The sequence below is a fragment of the Eublepharis macularius genome, chromosome 15 (assembly GCF_028583425.1).
Source record: "Eublepharis macularius isolate TG4126 chromosome 15, MPM_Emac_v1.0, whole genome shotgun sequence".
Taxonomy (NCBI): domain Eukaryota; kingdom Metazoa; phylum Chordata; class Lepidosauria; order Squamata; family Eublepharidae; genus Eublepharis; species Eublepharis macularius.
In genome coordinates this window covers 24,599,151-24,618,937 of record NC_072804.1, presented here as the reverse complement: position 1 = coordinate 24,618,937, position 19,787 = coordinate 24,599,151, and the positions used below count along the sequence as shown (strand labels likewise).

Genomic DNA, 19,787 nt, shown 5'->3' with positions numbered 1-19,787 from the left:
AACCAAGCAAGTTCATGCAGTCTCAGATCACACTCTATTTTATACCAACAACAACCAGGTGACATATAATGGATGAAAAGGGGGAGGTGATCAAGCAAGCTATCCCGTGGAATAGGAGGGATTTTAAAAATCATGAAAAAGAAAGTCCAGGGAGGGTAGAAGGCTGTCTGGCTGCCATCTGCTCTCTATCTAATGGCCTTTGCTGGTTCCCGAATAAGAAGGGGGAAAAATCTCTAAATTGTTTAAAGACTGGCATTGTTTGGAGCTATGCAAAAGCCTTTTTAAAACAGCATCGTGCCTTTTGGCACAGGCTGCGCTGAACTTACACAATTTGACTAACCCCTTCTAGTTTTGGAATGCGGGATGATGAGAAGTGCCCAGTCGAATGTCTGCTATAGTTGTCGCAGGGGGGGGGGGGGACTCTGCCCTGAATCGATGTGTCTGTCAGAAATTCTTTAGGTGTTACTCAGCAAGTTTCTTAGAAACATGTCATTTGTGGTTTTTCTGTGCTTCGATGGAATCTCAGCAGCCTGACTGAACACTTTTTAACTTACGAAAATTGACAGCGGTCAAGGCTACATTCCATCAGGTCAACATAAGGAAGGCAATTGGGCACATTTTATTGCTTACTCAGCTAGCCTGAATTACTCACCCCGTCTTTAGCTGATACCATGCATCAGTGACTACTTCACAGTGTCCAACATATTTATGTTTCGGTGACATTAGATTTCTAGTTTCAGATGGGTAGCCATGTTGACTTGCAGTAGAAGAGCAACATTCAAGTCCAGGATTACATCTGAACATCAAGAAGACAAAAGTAATGACGACTGAGGAATTACACAGTTTTAAAGCTGACAGTGAGGAAACAAATTGTTCAAGACTGATTATTCCTTGGTTCAATTATCAACCAAAAGGGAGACTACAACCAAGAAATCAGAAGATTGAGATTTGGAAGAACCGCCATGAGAGAACTAGAAAAGATTCTTAAAGATAAGGGTGGCTCTCTGGGGACCAAAATCAAGATAATCCAAACTATGGTATTCCCCATTATTATGTATGGATGTTGAAAGTTGAAGAAAGCGGACAGGAAGAAAATGGACTCATTTGAACTGTGTTGCTGGAGGAGAGTTTTGTGGATACCATGGACAGCCTACTTATTTAAGTAGGTCCTAGCTCAAATCAAGCCTGAGTTCTCCCTAGAAACTAAAATGACAAAACGGAGGTTATCGTACTTTAATGTCTTAATAATGCACATCCAGTACCTTGTCTTAAAAATTGCTCTTATACCTTTTGTTTAATAACAACTTGCATACCACATCAATTAAAGTGTATAGCTCATATCATGCTCATGATGCTATCTAGAAGGATCCTATCAACTGTCTGTACTTTGTTTTAAAATGTTTTTACAGTATTATTCTTTAAATTCTGTTTTATTAGATCCCCTGAGGAAGCTAATAGCCAGGGCTTTTTTTCAGCTGGAACGTGGTAGAATGGAGTTCCGGTACCTCTTGAAAATGGTCACATGGCTGGTGGCCCCGCCCCCTGATCTCCAAACAGAGGGGAGTTTAGATTGCCCTCTGCGCCTCTGGCGCAACCATTTGACGTGGCCAAGTGACCATTTTTGCCAAGGGCGATTTAAACTTTAAAAAACTCCCCCCTTGTTCCAGCTGCCCCAAAGTGACGTCATTGTGTGGTCCTGGGAGCGTGCGTGCACTTTGCGCACATGCATGTGGTACCAGAGGCACCACCTCCCACCAGAAGTTGCCCCCTGTGCTGGCAACCCACTGAATTCCACCACCTCTTTCCCCAGAAAAAATGCTCTGCTAATAGCAAATCCCATTGGGATCTATAATTGCCAATAAAACAGTTCTCCCATTGCACCTCGCTTCTTTTTCTCTTCCTGGATCTTCTTTTGCATGGGCTTGTGCAAAGTTTCTCATGCATTCGTCTCCATTTTATCCTCCCAAGATCCCTGAAAGCGTTGGGCTGACAAAGAGTAACTGGCCGGCCAGTGAGGAGCTTGGCTAGGTGGAGGATTGAAACCCAGGTCTTTGCAGTCCTAGTCCAGCATTTTACAAGCTGAGCCACACTGGTACACATTTTTCTTTTCTAGCTCAGCATGTGCTTTTTTTTCTGGGTTGCCTACCAGGAAAAGTAACGTAGCAAAGTTGATCTATAAGTTGGCTTCCATTTCTTGCCCTGCCTGAGTGCAGCTGCTATAGTTTCATTCCAGTATATTGTGAATAATTTATCTTCCTTTAGCAGCAGCAGTGAAAGGTCCTTTCTTTAAATTATTTATGCCGCATTTTATAATGCTTTGTGTTAAGTATGTTGATGGTGTATCTTGTGGCTGTAAGAGAAAATAATTGATCAGCTCAAAAATATGTAATTTGTTGAAGAGCCATCGGAGGACAACACTGTAATATACTAGGAGGGCATTAGAAAAGAACAATGTGCCAGACGATTGAAAGATCATCTACCGAATGTTCTCTAGGAGATTATACCTGCGTTAGGTATGGACACAGAAGGGTGGTTTTCAGTGAATGGTTTGAAGTATTTGGTTAAATGGCATCACAGTGGCTCTTACCAGCTGTATCCAGGTAATACCTTCAGTGATCCTGCAGGTTGCCTTTTCTTTTAGAAATGTAGTAGGCTTGTGCTGACGTTTTCACTTCAGCAAACTTTGCATGGAAAATACTGGTTTGGAAGGGTATCATTAGCAGTGTGGTCTTGTGCAGAGTTACTCTAGTCTAGTCTGAGTCCACTGAAGTCAATAGATTGGATTAACTGCATAAAATAACACAACTGTTTGCTTAGATGTTTTGAACACAATCATTTAAACCAGAATGTTTTCAGTGTTCTTATAATCAAGATCACGGCTAGGTTTGTAGATTTTCTATATTGTTGTGCAAGGTATTTTATTTGTCAGATTAAAAATGCAATTTTTATGGGTAAATAGGGAAATCTACTGAATTTGACTGTGTGTGCTATAACTGATCTCCCACTCTCCATTTTTATTTGTAATAACTACGGAAATGTTTCCCACATTACATAATGGAATTGATTTTTTTGTGTGTATAAATTACTTTTTAAATCCAGAAGGGTTTGGGGTTTTTGCTTCTGCTGGGATGTGGATATAGAATTAACTTAATGTTTAAGACGTAGATGGGTACCAGGAGAGCTGCTTCTTCTCACCCAACCACCCCTGCCCACCATGAAACTCTGGCAACAGAAGTAATTCATAGTGGGGAGAAGCATTGGGGAGGATTTTCCCAGGCTACACTTTAAATTGCCCCTCCTCCCAATTTTATAGCAGATCGGCCCATTATGGCACAGCATGCTGTTGCAAGTGTATAGTTTGTCCCTGGAGTGTAGTGAGAAGGCTGCCATAAAAGAATCTAAAAACAGTGGAAATACCCATTTAGAACTCTTGGGGAAAATCCCTGTTTTCTGATGGTCGTTTGTAAACTGCAGGGCAAGCCCCACCATAAAAGCAACCTGAGAAATTACCCAGGGTACCAAAATTAAAAGACTGCCTACCTCCGCTACATAAAAATGTAGGATCTCTGTATTCTTTTGCATTGGATTTAACCAGTGCTGGTAAAAGGAGTGAGATGTCAGTATTTCAGATAAATCAGAGACGGAGGGCACCATTGCCTGCATTTTTGGAGGAGAGGCATAAAGGCAGGTTAGCAGTTCAGAGGCTGGATGGCACCTCCTGCATTCTAGGAGACAGACGCAAGAGTGTCCTATTTTCTGTTTCCCGCCCAGGTCATAGGCATAGGGAATGTAAATGAAAGGAACAGTAAAAATGAAAATGAGGGAACAGTTAACTCTTGATCATTTAATATGCTATATGGCACATGATAAATCACAATGTGGGGGGGAGGGGGAGAGGGGAGCCAAAATGTTGCCATTTTGATTGTCTGTGAGCCGCAGAAAGCTTTTGACTGACCCTGATGCAGTGTTAGAGGAAGATGCTTGCTTAAACGAGGTAGCAGAAAGGGGATCGTTTTCTGATGAATTGGTTTTGAAGAGCACTAAACGTTGTCTGTGCCATACTGTGAAATAAATGACAGGGGATATTGATAGTTTGGAGGGATGGGACTGTCTCCCTCTTGATTTCCCTGCATACTTCTTTGCTCTTTTTCATGATCTCGCTGTTCTTTAGACTCAGAATATGCACGAGCAGTTCTTCAAATTCTTGCTTCTGATGAGAAGCAAACGTTAGCAAAGTCAATGGCAATACAAAGTCGACAATACATCGTTAGCAAAGTCCTTCTGTGGCACAGATTGTAAGGCAGGTGTGACAAGAATCTCCTTCCTCCTGCCCATGGCGACTCATCTGACTATAAATGTAGTTAGTGCTGCTGGAAGTGTGGTGGTGGAAGACCGGTTGATGGGAAGAGGGAGAGGTCCCTCTGTCCCCTCTCTCCCTCTGTACTTCATATGCTGCATTTCTAGTATTCTGGGGGTATGTTTTCCAAAGTTCACAAATCCTTGGATTCTGTCAAAATAACTTTCAATTAGGAGGGAGTTCCTTACTTCCACGCCGCCATCTGCAGCTGCTACAGCCATAGCAACGGCCTCCTCCTCAGTGAAGCAGATGGAGCTGGAGTGTCGGAGAGGGTTCTGAGAACCCCACGGCATCTCCTATGACAACCTTCCAGTGCCAGAAGAGTTCTGAAGGTCAGAATTTGTCTCTGGAAGAAAAAAAAACCGGAGTGATTTGCTGATGTGTTTGGCAAAATACCTTGGTTGACGTAGTCCAATTCCAAACTGAATTCAGGAGGATTCGCCCATCGTTATCTGCACCTTTTTTATCATTTCTGACACATCCATAAGGAAAATCGAAATATATTTGGGGATAGGGTGAATCAAACATTCCCTTCTGTTTTTAACTATCTTTCATTATACAGCTGCAGAGTTTGTCATTTCACTGCTCTAAGATTTCTAGAACAGTGTCGTCACCAAAAGTTATTTATATACTACTTCTTTGAATATGCTATTTCCATCTTGAGTTACAATATTGGTCACTGGGAAAATGTGCTTCTTTCCCTTTGTCGATGCTTTTTGGGAATTGGTTTTATGAGTGTCATAGGTACTTCTTTGTTGAGGGCTATTGAGTGGATTTAAATCAGTCAATGAATTGTTTGTTTACATTCTAAATATTTTCCGTATTACTACCCTGCATTCTCAGGGAAATTAGATGCCTGAAATCACTTCATATCTCCCAGGTGTGTTCCTCTTGTGCTTTAAAAAAGTTCAGGAAGAATGCCATACTCTAGTTTATTTGTACCCACTCCCCACTTGTGAGGCTTATCTAGTGTTGCCAACTCCAGATTGGGAAATTCCTGGAGATTTGGGGGGGGCAGAGCTTGGGGAGGGTGGGATTTGGGGAGGTAAAGCAAGCTCATCAGGGTATAATGCCATAGAATTCCCCCTCCAAAGCAGCTGTTTTCTCTAGGAAAACTGATGTCTATTGTCTGGATCTCTGTTGTCAAGATCTCTGTTGTAATTTCAGGAGAAGTCTGGGTCCAACCTGGAAGTTGGCAACTCTAGGGTCATTACTCCCATTCCATCCATTACATGGGGAGGAGATCTTGCACTAGTGCTGCCCATTGTGAGCTGACAAATATAATGCCAAGAATAAAATCCATTTTTAGTGTCTGGAATGGGGCACTGTGTATTAACGTGTGTGTGTGTTGTGTGCTGTCAAGTCACTTCTGACTTACGGTGTCCCTATCAATGAAAGACCTCCAAAATGTCCTGTCATTAACAGACTTGATCTTGCAAACTGAAGGAAATGGCTTCATTTATTGAATCAGTACATCTCGTTTTGGGTCTTCCTCTTTTCCTGCTGCCTTCCACTTTTCAGAGAGTTTTGTCTTCTCATGATGTGATGAAGTACGATCGCCTCAGTTGTGTCATTTTAGCTGCTAGGGTGAATTCAGGCTTGATTTGAGCTAGAACCAACTTACTTGTCTTTGGGGCTGTCCATGGGATCCGCAAAGCTCTCCTCTCTTTCAAATGAATCAATTTTCTTCCTGTCCACTTCACTGTCCAACTTTGACATCTATATATAGTAATGGGAAATACCATAGTTTGGATTATCTTGATCTTGGTCCCCAGAAAGCCATCCTTATATTTAATGATTTTTTTCTAGTTCCCACATGGTTGTTCTTCCAAGTCTCAATCTTCTTCTGATTTCTTGGTTGTAGTCTCCCTTTTGGTTGATAATTGAGTCAAGGAATAGACAACCTTGAACAATTTCAATTTCTTCATTGTCACACTTAAAATTGAGTAATTCATCAGTAGTCATAAGTTTCATCTCCTTGATACTCAGAGCCAAGCTACAAGTGATGCCTTACACAGGTTGGACACTTGTCAGCTTCCCTCAAGTTTTGATGGGAAATGTAGGTGTCCTGGTTTTACAGCTTGGCTCTCCATTACAGCTGCAAGACCAGGATGCCTACATTTCCCATCAAAACTTGAGGGAAGCTGACAAGTATCCAACCTGTGTAAGCCGTCACTTGTAGCTTGGCTCTCAGCTGCAATCCAGCGTTGGCATTTTCTCCTTTAACCTGCATCAGCAGTGATTTCAAGTGTTCACTATTTTCTGCCAGTAATGTGGTATCATCTGCATGTCTCAAACTGTTAATGTTCCTTCCACCAATTTTCACTCCACCTTCTTCTAAATATAATCCGACTTTCTTTATGATGTGTCCTGCAAAAGGAAGATAGGGAGATAATATGCATCATTGCCTGACACCTTTGCCAATTGGAAACCATTCTGCTAATTGGAAACCATTCTGTTTCCCCATATTGTGTCCTAACAGTAGCCTCTTGTCCAGAGTACAGGTTGCACATCAACACAATCAGATATTATGATGACACACCCATTTCTTTTAACACCCTCTATAGCTTTTCATGAGCCACACAGTCAAAAGCTTTGCTGTAATCTATAAAACACAGGTTGATTTTCTTCTGATATTCCCTGGTATGCTCCATTAGCCACCGTAAATTTACAATATGATCTCTAGTGCCTCTTCCTTTTCTGACTCCAGTTGGAATATCTGGCATTTTTTGTTCCACATATAGTAAGAGTCTGCTGTAAAATTTTGAGCATAACTTTGCTTGCTTGGGACATTAATGTGATAGTCCAATGATTTTTGCATTCTTTGGCATCCCCTTTTTTTGGAATTGGAATGTAGATTGAGCATTTCCAGTCTGTGGGCCAATGTTTTGTTTTCCATATTTATTCACATATTCTTGTTAAGATTTTGATGGACTTAGGTTCTGTAGCTTTAAATAGCTCTATTGATATACCATCTACTCCTGGTGATTTGTTAGTTGCAATTGCTTTGAATGCGGCTTTCACTTCACTTTCTAAGATTTTAGGTTCTTTGTCAGAAGATTCTTCTTTGTATGCATCTGTCATCTTTCCACCTCTTCTGTATAATTCTTCAGTATATTACTTCCATCTTTATTTTGTCCTAATGCTGTACTATATTTCTGTGTTGATCTTTCAGCATCCCTAGCCATGGTTTGAATTTCTCTTTGATTTCCTGGATCTTGTGGAACAGGTCTCTTGTTCTTCCTTTTTTGTTGTTCTCTTCTGTTTCTTTGCACTGGTTATTATAAGAGATTTCTTTGCCTCTGCATTAAGTTGCTGAAAAGCTGTATTTGGAATTCTGATACTGTTTCTTTCACTTTTTGCATCTTGCCTATCTTTAACAATTATAAGAGTTTCATCAGTTATCCATCAAAACTCTCTTTTGGCTACAGGAATAGTCTTTGCACAATATATCTCTGGTTTCAGCCCCAGTTCTTCTGGTCCATGATCAATTAAATTTAGTAATACAATGGATGAACATAGATCCCATGTTAATGAGAAGGCCATGTTTAATTACTACACATCAAGTATAAATGTCCGTGTATGACTTTGAGTGTTGAAAATGGATTTAAAAAAACATAATGTTTCATCCTTGCAAATCCCATCCCAATTAGTAGGTGGTGGAGGAAAGTGCCCTCAAGTCACAGCTGACTTATGGTGACCCCTGGTGAGGTTTGCATGGCAAGAGACTAACAGAGGTGGTTTGCCATTGTCTTTGTTGGAGGTCTCCCATCCAATTACTAACCAAGGCCGACCCTGCTTAGCTTCTGAGATCTGGCTCACCCGGGCTATTCAGGTCAGGGCCCTAATTAGCAGGAAGCAGGGAAAATCCATGGCAAGTTACTTTTTTCTCTGTCAAGGATAAGCCCAAAATATCTGGTTTAAAACCGCCCTGTGTTAATTAATATAACAGTGCATAATAATGAAAAGTGTTCTTGATTTCATTTGTATTACTGTACCCAGCGTTCCTTATATCATCTGCTAAAACTTAGTGATGTCGTGTATTTGATTCCTCCAAGACATTCCAGAAGGTTAGGCTGCTATGAACTAATAAATTGCTGTAACATTATATAAAGTTATTACCACATATTACCATAATCTACTAGTTCCTCTGAATTCACAGCTTTCACAAAAAGGGCACTCTTGGATTTGATTGTTGGTTGAAAATGCCATCAAGTCATAGCTGAGTTATGGCAACCCCTCATGAGGTTTATTTATTGCTCACCTTTCTCATTGAGACCCAAGACAGATCACACAGTGCAAGTCAATAAGAACAACTGTTAGGGGTTCAGTGAATGAATACAGTATGATCAATAGCTAGAATATTCAATGAACAAATGCAGTAGTATATGGGTTGTAGAAATTTGAAATGGGCATAAATCAGAAAGGTAGAGATGAAACAATTGTTGAAACAAAGCATAAATAATTAAACATGACATCTTTAATGACATGTAAACTACCCAGTAGGAGCATATATACATCAACTGACAGTATCCAGTGGAATAGCCTGCAGATAATGTCCCTGTTTAAGACATCTCTCTGAGCCGGTTCCTACAGCACAGTCCTATTACTTGAGTAAAAAAGCTCTCGTGAATAATTCAGCTTTGTATCATTTGCAGAATGAGAGCTTTCATGGCCTCCTCAGGCAGGTCATTCCATATGGTAAGGGCTATCACAGAAAAAGCATATGAGCAGGCAGCTGTTGATTTTGCCCAACTGCAGAATGGTATCTGCAAAAGGCCATGTTCAGATGAGTGAAGCAGCTGTGGCAAAGCATTGGGTAGGGTTGCCAGATCCCCTTACCCTCCCCACGGGATGGGGGGAGACTTGGCTCTTACCTTGTTCTTCCCTTCCTGCTTCTCAGCAGGCTGATTTCTGCATCAAACAGGCCCAATATGGTCCGTTTGGGGCCCAAATTAGCCCACGGCGAAGTGCAGGAGTGCTCCTGGGGTGGCACGATGATGTCAGTGATGTTGTTGATTTGCCCCAGGAGTGCGCCCAGGAGGCCCATTCCCATGTCTTCCTCCTCCCACTAGCCAGGTAAGTAGAGGCAGGAAACAGAGGGTGAAACCAGGGGAATTCCCTGGGAATGGGCTCCCTAGCATGGGTGGAGAGGCAGTCCTGCAGATATGAAGGGCCAAGGCCATGGAAGGCTCTGTTTGTGATAGTCAAAACCTTGAATTGAGCCAAGTAACTGATGGGTAGCCAGTGGAGTGGCTACGGAATGGGCGTAGTATGTATGCCCTCTTAGCTAACTATAAAGTAGCATATGGAAAACGTATACATTTTATAGAGGAAACTTGAACAAATGATGGATATTCCTTTCTTTGTTCCACAGTCTTAGGGCCAAGCTACACGTGACACCTGACACAGGTTGGACGCTTGTCAGCTTCCCTCAAGTTTTGATGGGAAATGTAGGCGTCCTGGTTTTACAGCTTGGCTCTCCATTACAGCTGCAAGACCAGAATGCCTACATTTCCCATCAAAGCTTGAGGGAAGCTGACAAGCGTCCAACCTGTGTCAGGTGTCACGTGTAGCTTGGCTCTAAATGAGCTGCGCTGGAAATATCTAGATTGATTGTTCTGGGTGACCACAACATCCCTGATGAGTGTTCCTCATCATAATAACATTCAATTTATATACTGCCCTTCAGGACAACTTAACACCCACTCAGAGCAGTTTACAAAGTATGTTATTATTATCTCCACAACGAAACACCCTGTGAGGTGGTGGGGCTGAGAGAGCTCTTAGAAACTGTGACTGACCCAAGGTCACCCAGCTGGCTTCAGTAGAGGAGTGAGGAATCAACCCCGGCTCTCCAGATTAGAGTCCCACGCTTTTAACCACTACACCAAACTGGCTCTCATGGCCCAGGATTTCTTAGCTTCCTTAGCAGCTCTGGGCCTCTCTCAAATAGTAACAGGCCTCACACATGAAAAAGGCCACACCTTGGACTCAGTCTTTTGCTCTGAACTTTTGAGGGAAGGTCTCCTTTTGGGATTGGAGATTCGGCTTGAACTGTGCTCTGACCATTACCTAGTGAAGTCAAGAGTGAGTATGGCCCTAACTCCCCACAAAAAGAGGGTACCTATTAAAATGGTCTACCCACAAAGTCTCATGGATCCTTCTGGATTCCAAAATGCTCGGGGGGGGCAGGGTTAGAATTCCAAACATATACTGTGTTGTGGCTGTCATGGAAGCTTGGAATGCAACGTTCCTTGAAGCTATTGACAAGACTGTCCTCAGCCACTTCTCCCACCCTTGTGGCGGAAGCTATCCTGTGGTTCACCAAAGAGCTGGGTGACCTAAAGAGGGCTGGAAGATGTTTAGAAAGATGTTAGCAGAAAACTCATGTTGAATCTATAGAGCCCATTGGAGCATACTGCAGAGGCCTTTGGAAGACCTATGAAGCAGTGGTGATAGCGGCAAAGAAACCTTACTTCTCTGCAAGCATCACATAAGCTGGTTTACAGTTATCCCAATTGTTTAAGGTACTTCAACATCTTTTGACTCTTAAAACTGAACCTCTACTGGCTCAAGAAAAGAAAATTAGGTGTGACATCTTTGCAGAATTTTTTACTGATCAAATAGTATGAATATGCTCTGCTCTGGTTGCCAGTTGTAATAGAGGTGAGACAGAAGACACACCATCCAGTCTGCTTCTGAACCATTTTGACCCAGTCACAGTGATAGATAGTGACAAGATCTTGGCAGCTGTGGAGGCCACTACTTGTGCACTGGATCCTTGCCCATCTTGGCTGTTGAAATCTTGTAAAGATCACATAAATGATCTCTTGATTTTTATTATAAATCAGTCACTAACTGAGGGTACCTTCCCTCACCCACTATGTGACTTTGAGGATGGGATACCTGTCCTGGGTCTGCAAGGAGATGTGTTAGTCACATAGAAAGTGCATTTGCTCTCCCCAAGTGTAAGTGCCAGGTGCCTGTCTGTGGACAGTGCCACCACTCTGCCCAGACTCTCTGCTGTTCCGCCAGCTCCAGTGCAGGGAGGGCAGGAAACGCCACCAGGTCACCAGCTGCCGCTACCCAGGTTCCCTGCAGCCACTGCACAGGTGTGTTGCAGTAGGCCAGACCTGTCCAGGAGCTGCACAATGGAGCTCCCTTGAGCTGCAGCAGCTAAGGAGATGCTGGAGCCCTATCCCCAAGAAATGGCCCCATTACGCCTGCTGGAAAAGAGTGGCACGCCCATACAAGGAGTGGACACTGGCCCCCACCCAGCTGCAGGGACGGAGGAGACAAGGCAGCCTGGCTGTGCCCAGGGATTGCAGGGGTGGTGCCGGCACCTGAGGAGGCCTTAGTGATATGGACAGGTCGACTGGCCACTGCCAGAGGCCTCTGCCCACCTGCAGGTGGAGCTGATAGACCCACAAGGGGATTGGGTGCTGAGCTGAGGAGGTAGAGACACACTCTATAGAGAGAGCTTTCCAAGGGCAAGCCCTTGGAAGTGTACAACCTGCGGAATGAGGACACGGTGGGTTTCTAACCTCTGTCCCCTCCATTCATAGAGTTTCACAGTGTTAATGTGTCCAGTGCCATGGTCAGGATTCCCTACCAGGGGTTCAGCCCACCTGTCTCACAACACTATTGGTTGTATTAGTTGTTCAGGCTCCAAGAGAGACCTGGCAGTATCCTCACACGAACCTTCCTTTGTGGGTTGGTAGAGGCTATCGCACTCTCCCTTGAGCACATGGCTCTCCCCATCAGAGCAGTGTTTTTGCCTTGCTGCATTCCTGCTTGTACTTTGGCAGGGACACTTTGAGAGAGCTCCCAGCTTCTTTAGGAGCACCTCTGGGTTAATGTCAGTGAGACGTTAAGCATCTGTTGGGAAGGTGGTCCTCTTACATTGAGAGCTTCACACCCACCTCCTTCAGTAAGTGAGCTTCCTACTCTCCCAGTGTGGGACTGGACCGAAGCGGCGAAGATGAAAAACGGTTTACACATACCTCTGACTGTGGTCACCGAGTGGTCTTCTGTGTAGGCACACATCCCCCTCACCGCTCTGTGAACTCTCTGGAACCTTCGTTGCTTGGGGGTCTCCAGCAGCAGCATGGAGAGAACTGGGGGACTAGAAAGCTCTGGAAATCTCTGTGGCTGGCCTGCATGTGTGCAGTCCCAAATGTGCACCTGCACAGAAGACCACTTGATGAACAACAGTTATAGGTAATTGCAACACTGTTTTCCTTCGGTCTCCAAAGCTGGCTGTATCTAGCCTATCACCCTGATGGCAACATGGAAGGGCAGAGAGGAACGTAACTACTTTTTTGTGACATTGTTTCCTTCAAGTCCCTGATGATAATTGCCTGTTTGTAGGCCAGTTAGACGTATTTCCCTGTGGCCTATCTCATGTGTTGCACCATCTGTTGTTTGGAAAGATACCTGTCTCAGGGATCAGGAATTTAGAAGGCAATCCTCCAGTAGCCTTCTGTATGTATATTGAAGCTGACCAAGAGAAAGGGCGTGTATCTTCAACACCATATCTGAAATCAGTTGTTTTGTTCTCTGGTGAAGTGGTGGGGATTCCTACTACATAACTACCACTTTTTGCCTTAACTGTGTCATCAAGGGTAAACGTTCTTTGGGGGATAATAATACGTATTAAATGTCATACTCTAAAGGCTGCATATTTTATTTATCAGATACATAGTGAATTGTGTAATTATGTGTCATGCTGAGCTGAAAGGAGTGGTGGTGGGTGCAGTTTTTGGTAAAGACAACAAAAAGGGGGAGTGAAAAACAACAACCCTGCAAACCAAAGGTAGCCAAGGAGGTTGGAACAACAGAAATAAATATATATCAAATCGCTGAAAATATCTAAAAATATAAATTAAAAACACTGGTATAAAGTTTAATAGGAATACATAGATTAGATTAAATACGATATGGTTGTTCATATATATATAGAGAGAGAGAGCCAGTCAAGAATGTAAAATTTAAGATGGGAATGCTGGATACTGACCAAAGATGTTTCATTCTTGACCTGGCTATAAGATTTATGGGCAAAGGAAGCACAATTTCTATTATGTATCAGTGCCCTGACTGCTTTTCATGATGCTCTGGGGTGGAATTCTAAGGAATGCACTCGCACTCTATGTTATTTTAATTTCATCTTAGAGTTCTACTAGGTCGTATATGTTTTATTTATGCATTTTATTGAAGGGTGCCTTCTTTGATAGTTATGTACCACTGAGGGTGGCCTTTCGGCCAAAACGCATCTGGTTTTATTGGTTTAGTGCATATGGCTGTTAGTTGTACTATTATACCTATATATTAATTATTTTATTTTATGAATATGCAAGGTTTTAGTATATATATGTACAACCATGTGATGCTTTTAATGAAACTGAGTGTTTTTAAATCTTATTTAATAAATTAATATGTAAGGCTTGCCCAAGCTTCCAGTAGAAAGACCAGTATGATTAGTTAAAGTGAGACTTCCTTTTACTGTCTAGAAGCCTGGTTTTTAGTAAACAGCAGAGAAATCCCTGCAGTTAATCCCTCCCTTGCATAGAAAGGGATCTAGAGAAAATTAACTATATCTCGATGGAGAGGTGTAGTTTGTATTTTGGACAGGTGTTTGTTAAGATTAGATTTTGTGAAGCACTGGTTCTGATTTTGCAAGCTTTTGCTGTCCACTTGCTAGTTAAGAAGCTATTTAGTTGTATCAGAATAATTCCTTAATACAAAAATTACACTTTATATTCTCTGAAAAGTTTATGCTTATGGTTGAAAATGTGTCCTTTTGTACTCTCAACAGAGCTAAATAGCACAGATTTGAAAGACTGTGTCAGTGACAATAGCCTCAGCAGCAATGCCAGTCTGCCAAGCGTCCAGAGCTGCCGTCGACTTCGTGAACGGAGAGTTGCCAGCTGGGCAGTTTCATTTGAACGGCTTCTTCAGGATCCAGTTGGCATCAGGTATTTCTCTGTAAGTAATGGAAAGTGTGCCAGAGTATATATTTACAACAATATCAACAAGAGCGATTGAACGCCACCAAATTCATGTTCTTAAATCTCCTTCATTCAATAAATCAGTATGGCTTGCCATTAGTGTTAGCTGGATTGCTAATTTAATGACTGATTTATAGTACAGATTTTGACTTGAACCAGTGAAAAAGGGAGAGATTATGTTGTTGATGGGCAGTTGTGGTACTGAGCCCTTCTTTTGTATTTTAGTATGGAAGTGTAGACATTGGGTTATTGGAAAGAGGGGGCATTCAATTTATATTAAAAGGTGAATTATTTGTTTATATTTATTTACTCAGTATATACCCTGCATTTCTTTCCAAGGGGAACTCAAAGCTGCTTACGTCATTCTCCTCCCCTCCATTTGATCCTCACAAAAACCCTGTGAGGTGGGTTAAGTGAGAGTCTGTGGCAGGCCAGTAAACTTCCATGGCAGGGTGGAAATTTGGATCTGGGTGTTGCAGATCCCAGTCCGGCACTCTAACCACTACACTACGCTGGCTGTCTTTCAACAGAGTGCAATCGACCTCTGTGTAAAGCCCTCAGGAGAAATGATTTGTAGCTATGGGACAGAATGTCATTAATAAGCAGATGACACCCGGCTCTGTATTTCTCTATTAAACTCCTCTGGTCATACAGTAGACTTCCTAAGTTGTTGCATGACAGTTGTGGTCAGTTGGCCGAAAGCGAACAAATTTAAACTGAACACACAGACAAGACCGAAGTGCTGCTGGTTGGAAAGGTAGAGCTATGGAAGGACAGTGTGCTCCCCACTTTTGATGGGGTTCAGCTAATCCTTGCTGACTTGGTCAAGAGCCTAGGAGTTATGCTGGATCCAGCACTACTGCTGCAAAAGCAAGTTAATGCAGCTGCAAAAATGTCTTCTGCAAACTCATTCTAGCCCAAAAGATGGCCCCCTACCTTGACACGGCTGATCTGGCCACCTGGATCCACTGCATGGAATGCATTCAACATCAGTATCCCCTTGAAGTCAACTCAGAGACTCCAACTGGTGCAGAATGCCACAGCTCAATTATTATCAGGAGCTAGGTGGTGCATGCTTATTACTGCCATTCCATAGTCACTCCATTGGCTGCTCATCAGTTAGTTGGCTCAATTCAATGTTTTGGCGATCACAAACAAGACCCTTGGTCCTTCATATCTACAGGGCTGCCTCTTTCCCTGTGCTCCACAGCAGCTTTGCTCATCTGAACAGGGTCTTCTGTAGGTGCACCCTGTAAATGGGCAAAATCAGCTGCTGTCCACACATGCATGTTCTTTGTTGTGGCCCCTACCTTATGGAACGGCCTGGCTGAAAAGTCAGGAAAGCTTCCACTCTCCTGGCTCTCCACAAACTGGAAAGGGCTTTCTTACACTGTTAATAGGACTGTGCTGTAAGAATATGATTCAGAGAGATGCTTTAGTACAGGGATAGGATCTGTAGACTATACTACTGTGAAATCATCTGTTGCTGTAAGTGTGCTCCTACTGGATAGATCCATGTTTGTTTAATATGTCATATCACTCTGCTTGTGTTGTGTTTCAGCATTTTTTTCCAGCAATGTATCAGGTTTCTGCTTATTTTGTTTCAGCCGTGGTTTTCAGTTCTATATTGGATTTCCGCTTGTTTTCAAATGTTTGCTGTTGTTTATTGAAAGCCTCAGCTCTTGATCTTATTGACTTATTCTATGTAATTCACCTTGACTCTCAGTGGACTATAAATAATGTACATTTTTTATACATTACGCTCTTACCTGGCCAGTGAGGGGAAGAAAGGTGCAAGAATACCCTGCTGGGGCAAAGCATGCTCCCGTGTGCTCTGGAGTGCTCTTGCACACACCGCACCAGGAGTGACATCATTCCTGCCATGACATGGAAGTAATGGGTCATGCTGAGGGCTGATTGAGTGAAAACAGCCCAAAATTTAGCATTTCAAACTGATTTTCACTCAATCAGCCCCTGGCATGACCCATTACGTCTGTGTTGCACCAGGAATAACATCCTGTGTTGACGCAGGGTGCTCTGGAATGTGTGTATCAAAAGCTTGCACACAAGGTAAGCACCCCCACCCCCCCCACACACACAGTTCCCCAGTTTGTCTCCTTAGGGACCTGGCAACCCTATGTACACCCCTAGTAATCAATTCATTTTCCCCAACATTATTTAAAGTGCTTTCTAAAATGTAAAATGCAGCTGGAGTGCCAGCTGTCCACATGTGCTATTGAGCTTCCAAGGGCTACTATATCTTTAAGTCTGGGTGGGAAGGCAGCTTGGTATATAGACCAATCTCATCAGCTAAGCAAGGTCAATATTTGGTTGGGAGACTGCCAAGGAAGACTCTGCAGAGGATGACAAACTACCTCTGCTTCTCACTTCCCTTGAGAACCCTTGATGGGGTTTGTGGAGAAACGGCATTCTGTTGGTGGAGTTAACTTTCTATGGGCTGCAGAGGGGAGGGGCCAGTATTTGCCTGTATATAGTTAGAAGTTAAATAAATGAGAGTTTGGGAATTTAAGAAGGAAGAAAGCTCTTCTGTTCCACATAGTCCCCCAACCACTTGGGCCCACTAGCAGAGGAGGGAGGTTAGGAGGCTGGCCCACCTAACCAGGACCCCATACAGGGACAGTGGTGGCAGCAACTACCCGGAGACAGGAAAGTGAGACAGCCCCTCCAGGTGCTAGGCTAGGCAAGGGAGGGGTAGGCAGAGCGGGGTCTACCAGTTAAGACAAAAAAGAAGGGAGAGGTCCCGTTTCACCACAGGGTTATCGTAAGTTGGTTGTGACTTTGACAGGACACATATACATACACATTGTTTGCTGATTTGAACTATAGAAGACTGCCTAAAAGCGCAAGAATTTGAGACCGCCATCACTCTAGCCGCTGGAAACATATGCTACCCATTTTGAAACAACTACATTGGTTGCGGCTCTATTTCTGAGTTCAATTCAAGGTGCTGGCTATGACCCTTTGAATCCCTTCACAACCTGAGAGCCATGTATTTGAAGGACTGTCTCCTTCCATATGTCTTTGTACTCCAGCTACTGTCTTCAGGTAGCCATCTTCTGGTGATCCAACCTCTCAGGGTGGCCCATCTGGCATCGACCAGCGCTCGGGCCTTTTTCATTGTGGCACTTGCTCTGTGGAATGGGCTCCCTGAGGAGATGAGGGGAGCTCCCACCTTGGAGACCTTTAGGAGGTGCTGCAAAGCCTGTCTGCTTGCCAGGGCTTTTGCTGGGGATTGAAAGACAGGCATCTCTCAGGGGGGAGAGGGAGGGGGTTGTTATTTTGATTTTAACAACAAATGTCTTATAACAACAACAACAACATTCGATTTATATACCGCCCTTCAGGATGACTTAACTCCCACTCCGAGTGGTTTACAAAGTATGTCATTATTATCCCCACAAAAAAACACCCAGTGAGGTGGGAGGGGCTGAGAGAGCTAGAAGCTGTGACTGTGACTGACCCAAGGTCACCCAGCTGGCTTCAAGTGAAGGAGTGAGGACTCAAACCCTGGTTCTGCAGATTAGAGTCCTGCGCTCTTCTTAGCCACTACACCAAACTGACTCTCACCTTTCTCACTGAGATCCAAGGTAGATTATATACTGCAAGTGAATATGATATAATCGATAACTAGGTAGTAGGAAATAACTAGGAATAAGTAGGAAATTCACAGCAAAAATACAATATATTCAGTAGTTGGGACATTGAGTGAAAAACAGGATACAATAGGGTATGGCAGCCGTAAATTTGAAAAGTAGCATAAAGCTGAAACACGTTGTAAGCTGCCTTGAATCACAAGGAAAGGCAGGGCAAAATATTTAAATATATAACTCTCTGGAGCATTAGGGTTACTTTTTAATTACTTTTTGGTCCTTCTGCTATGACAGCTAACAGCTTGTCTTTATATAATGTTTATTTTCTTTTTCCGTCTAGGAATTTTTACGGAAGGAATTCAGTGAAGAAAATATTTTATTTTGGCAGGCCTGTGAATATTTTAACCATGTACCCTCTCATGACAAAAAAGAGGTATGCCTCCATGCTTACATCCTGCCTGCATTCTCTATGCCGCCATGACATTTCTGTCTAAAAATGTGCCTTTTTTTGTCTTGGGATCCTCTCTTGCATGGGTAGGCTCAGCACCTTCTCGGCTCAGGGTTCCTGTCCCAGCACTGACCTCTCTGGAGACAGATATAAAAGTGTGAGAAACAATACACGGTTTTTCTCCTCTGTTTAGGATGAAATACAAATTAGTGCTCACAGTACGCCTCTTATTCCACCACCACTCTATACATTAGGAGCTGGATCCTGTCTAGCAGCCACATTAGCACTGGCCTGTTCGTGACCGGGACGTTTTGCAAATGAACTGTGGCTCAGTTTGCTTGTTTAGGTGCTGAGAAGATGGTTCATTGCATCAGCACAGTGGAGCACTTTGTGGATTGCATCTTGAATGTGTCTTCTGATTCTTAGAGCTGAACTACATATCGCATGCAAATAAAACCTGATGAGCTCTTCTTCTAAGAAAAAGTAGATGGTGGAGAACTGTAATTTGGACTAGAGATGTGGTGGAGGGCAAGGGAGTGCTTAACCTGCTCCCTGCCTGTTACTGTTCTGCTCCAACTCCCCATGCTGGTCTATCTTGCACCCCCACCATAGGGATCCAGGAGCATGTGGCCTCCACATGCAGCCCTTAGTAGAAGCAGCCAATTTACCCCCTGTCATGAATCTCCTTCCTCCACCTTGGTGTATGCTGAATGGGTATTCAAAAAGGCTTTTTACTCAAATGGGAGGGCTGCATTGTAGGGAAGGGGTCTCAAGTGCTTCACTAACAAGTTGGGGATCATAGACTTCATCACCATTTTTGCCTCATATATTATCTGCTGCTTTAAATATGTACTCCTATGTACAACTGTCGCTCTATGCTGTCTAATGTTAGTCCTAGAATTGATTATGTTTTGCTTCAGTATCTCTACTATGTCTTGGATCCTTGCTAATGCTATGTCTTTAAACTTGTATGTGTTTACCTTATGGTATTGAAATGTACTTACTTGATATTGATTGTATTAACCTCATACTGTGTAATCTGCCTTGAGTCTCAGTGAGAAAGGCAGACTATAAATGACATAAATAATAATAATAAAAAAAGTTAGGAAACGAGCGAGTGCCAAAATGCCAGAAATGGATCCATAGAACACATGAGGGTATTGGGTGGGGTGGGGTGTCAAATGTATGGTCCTATGTAACTTAAGCATCATGTTCTCTTTGTGTAATGGGCACCCTGTCACTTCAATATTTTCAACTTCATTTATTTTTTTTTTTCATTTTATCCATGAATTCTTGGTTCGTTGCTATAGATACTCCAAAGTACCTCTGAACATCTAGCCATTGGTAGAAGAGACCTAATT

At 43.0% G+C, this 19,787-nt stretch overlaps 1 protein-coding gene across 2 annotated transcripts in view; it reads left to right on the top strand.

Moving 5' to 3' along the window:
* RGS12 (regulator of G protein signaling 12) overlaps positions 1-19,787 on the top strand; it is a 96,091-nt gene that overhangs the window by 44,104 nt on the left and 32,200 nt on the right. For both annotated transcript variants that reach the window (XM_054999230.1, XM_054999231.1), the window contains 2 exons: positions 14,175-14,344; positions 18,319-18,411. In XM_054999230.1, coding sequence (XP_054855205.1) covers positions 14,175-14,344; positions 18,319-18,411 — 263 coding nt within the window. The remainder of the gene's footprint in view (positions 1-14,174; positions 14,345-18,318; positions 18,412-19,787) is intronic.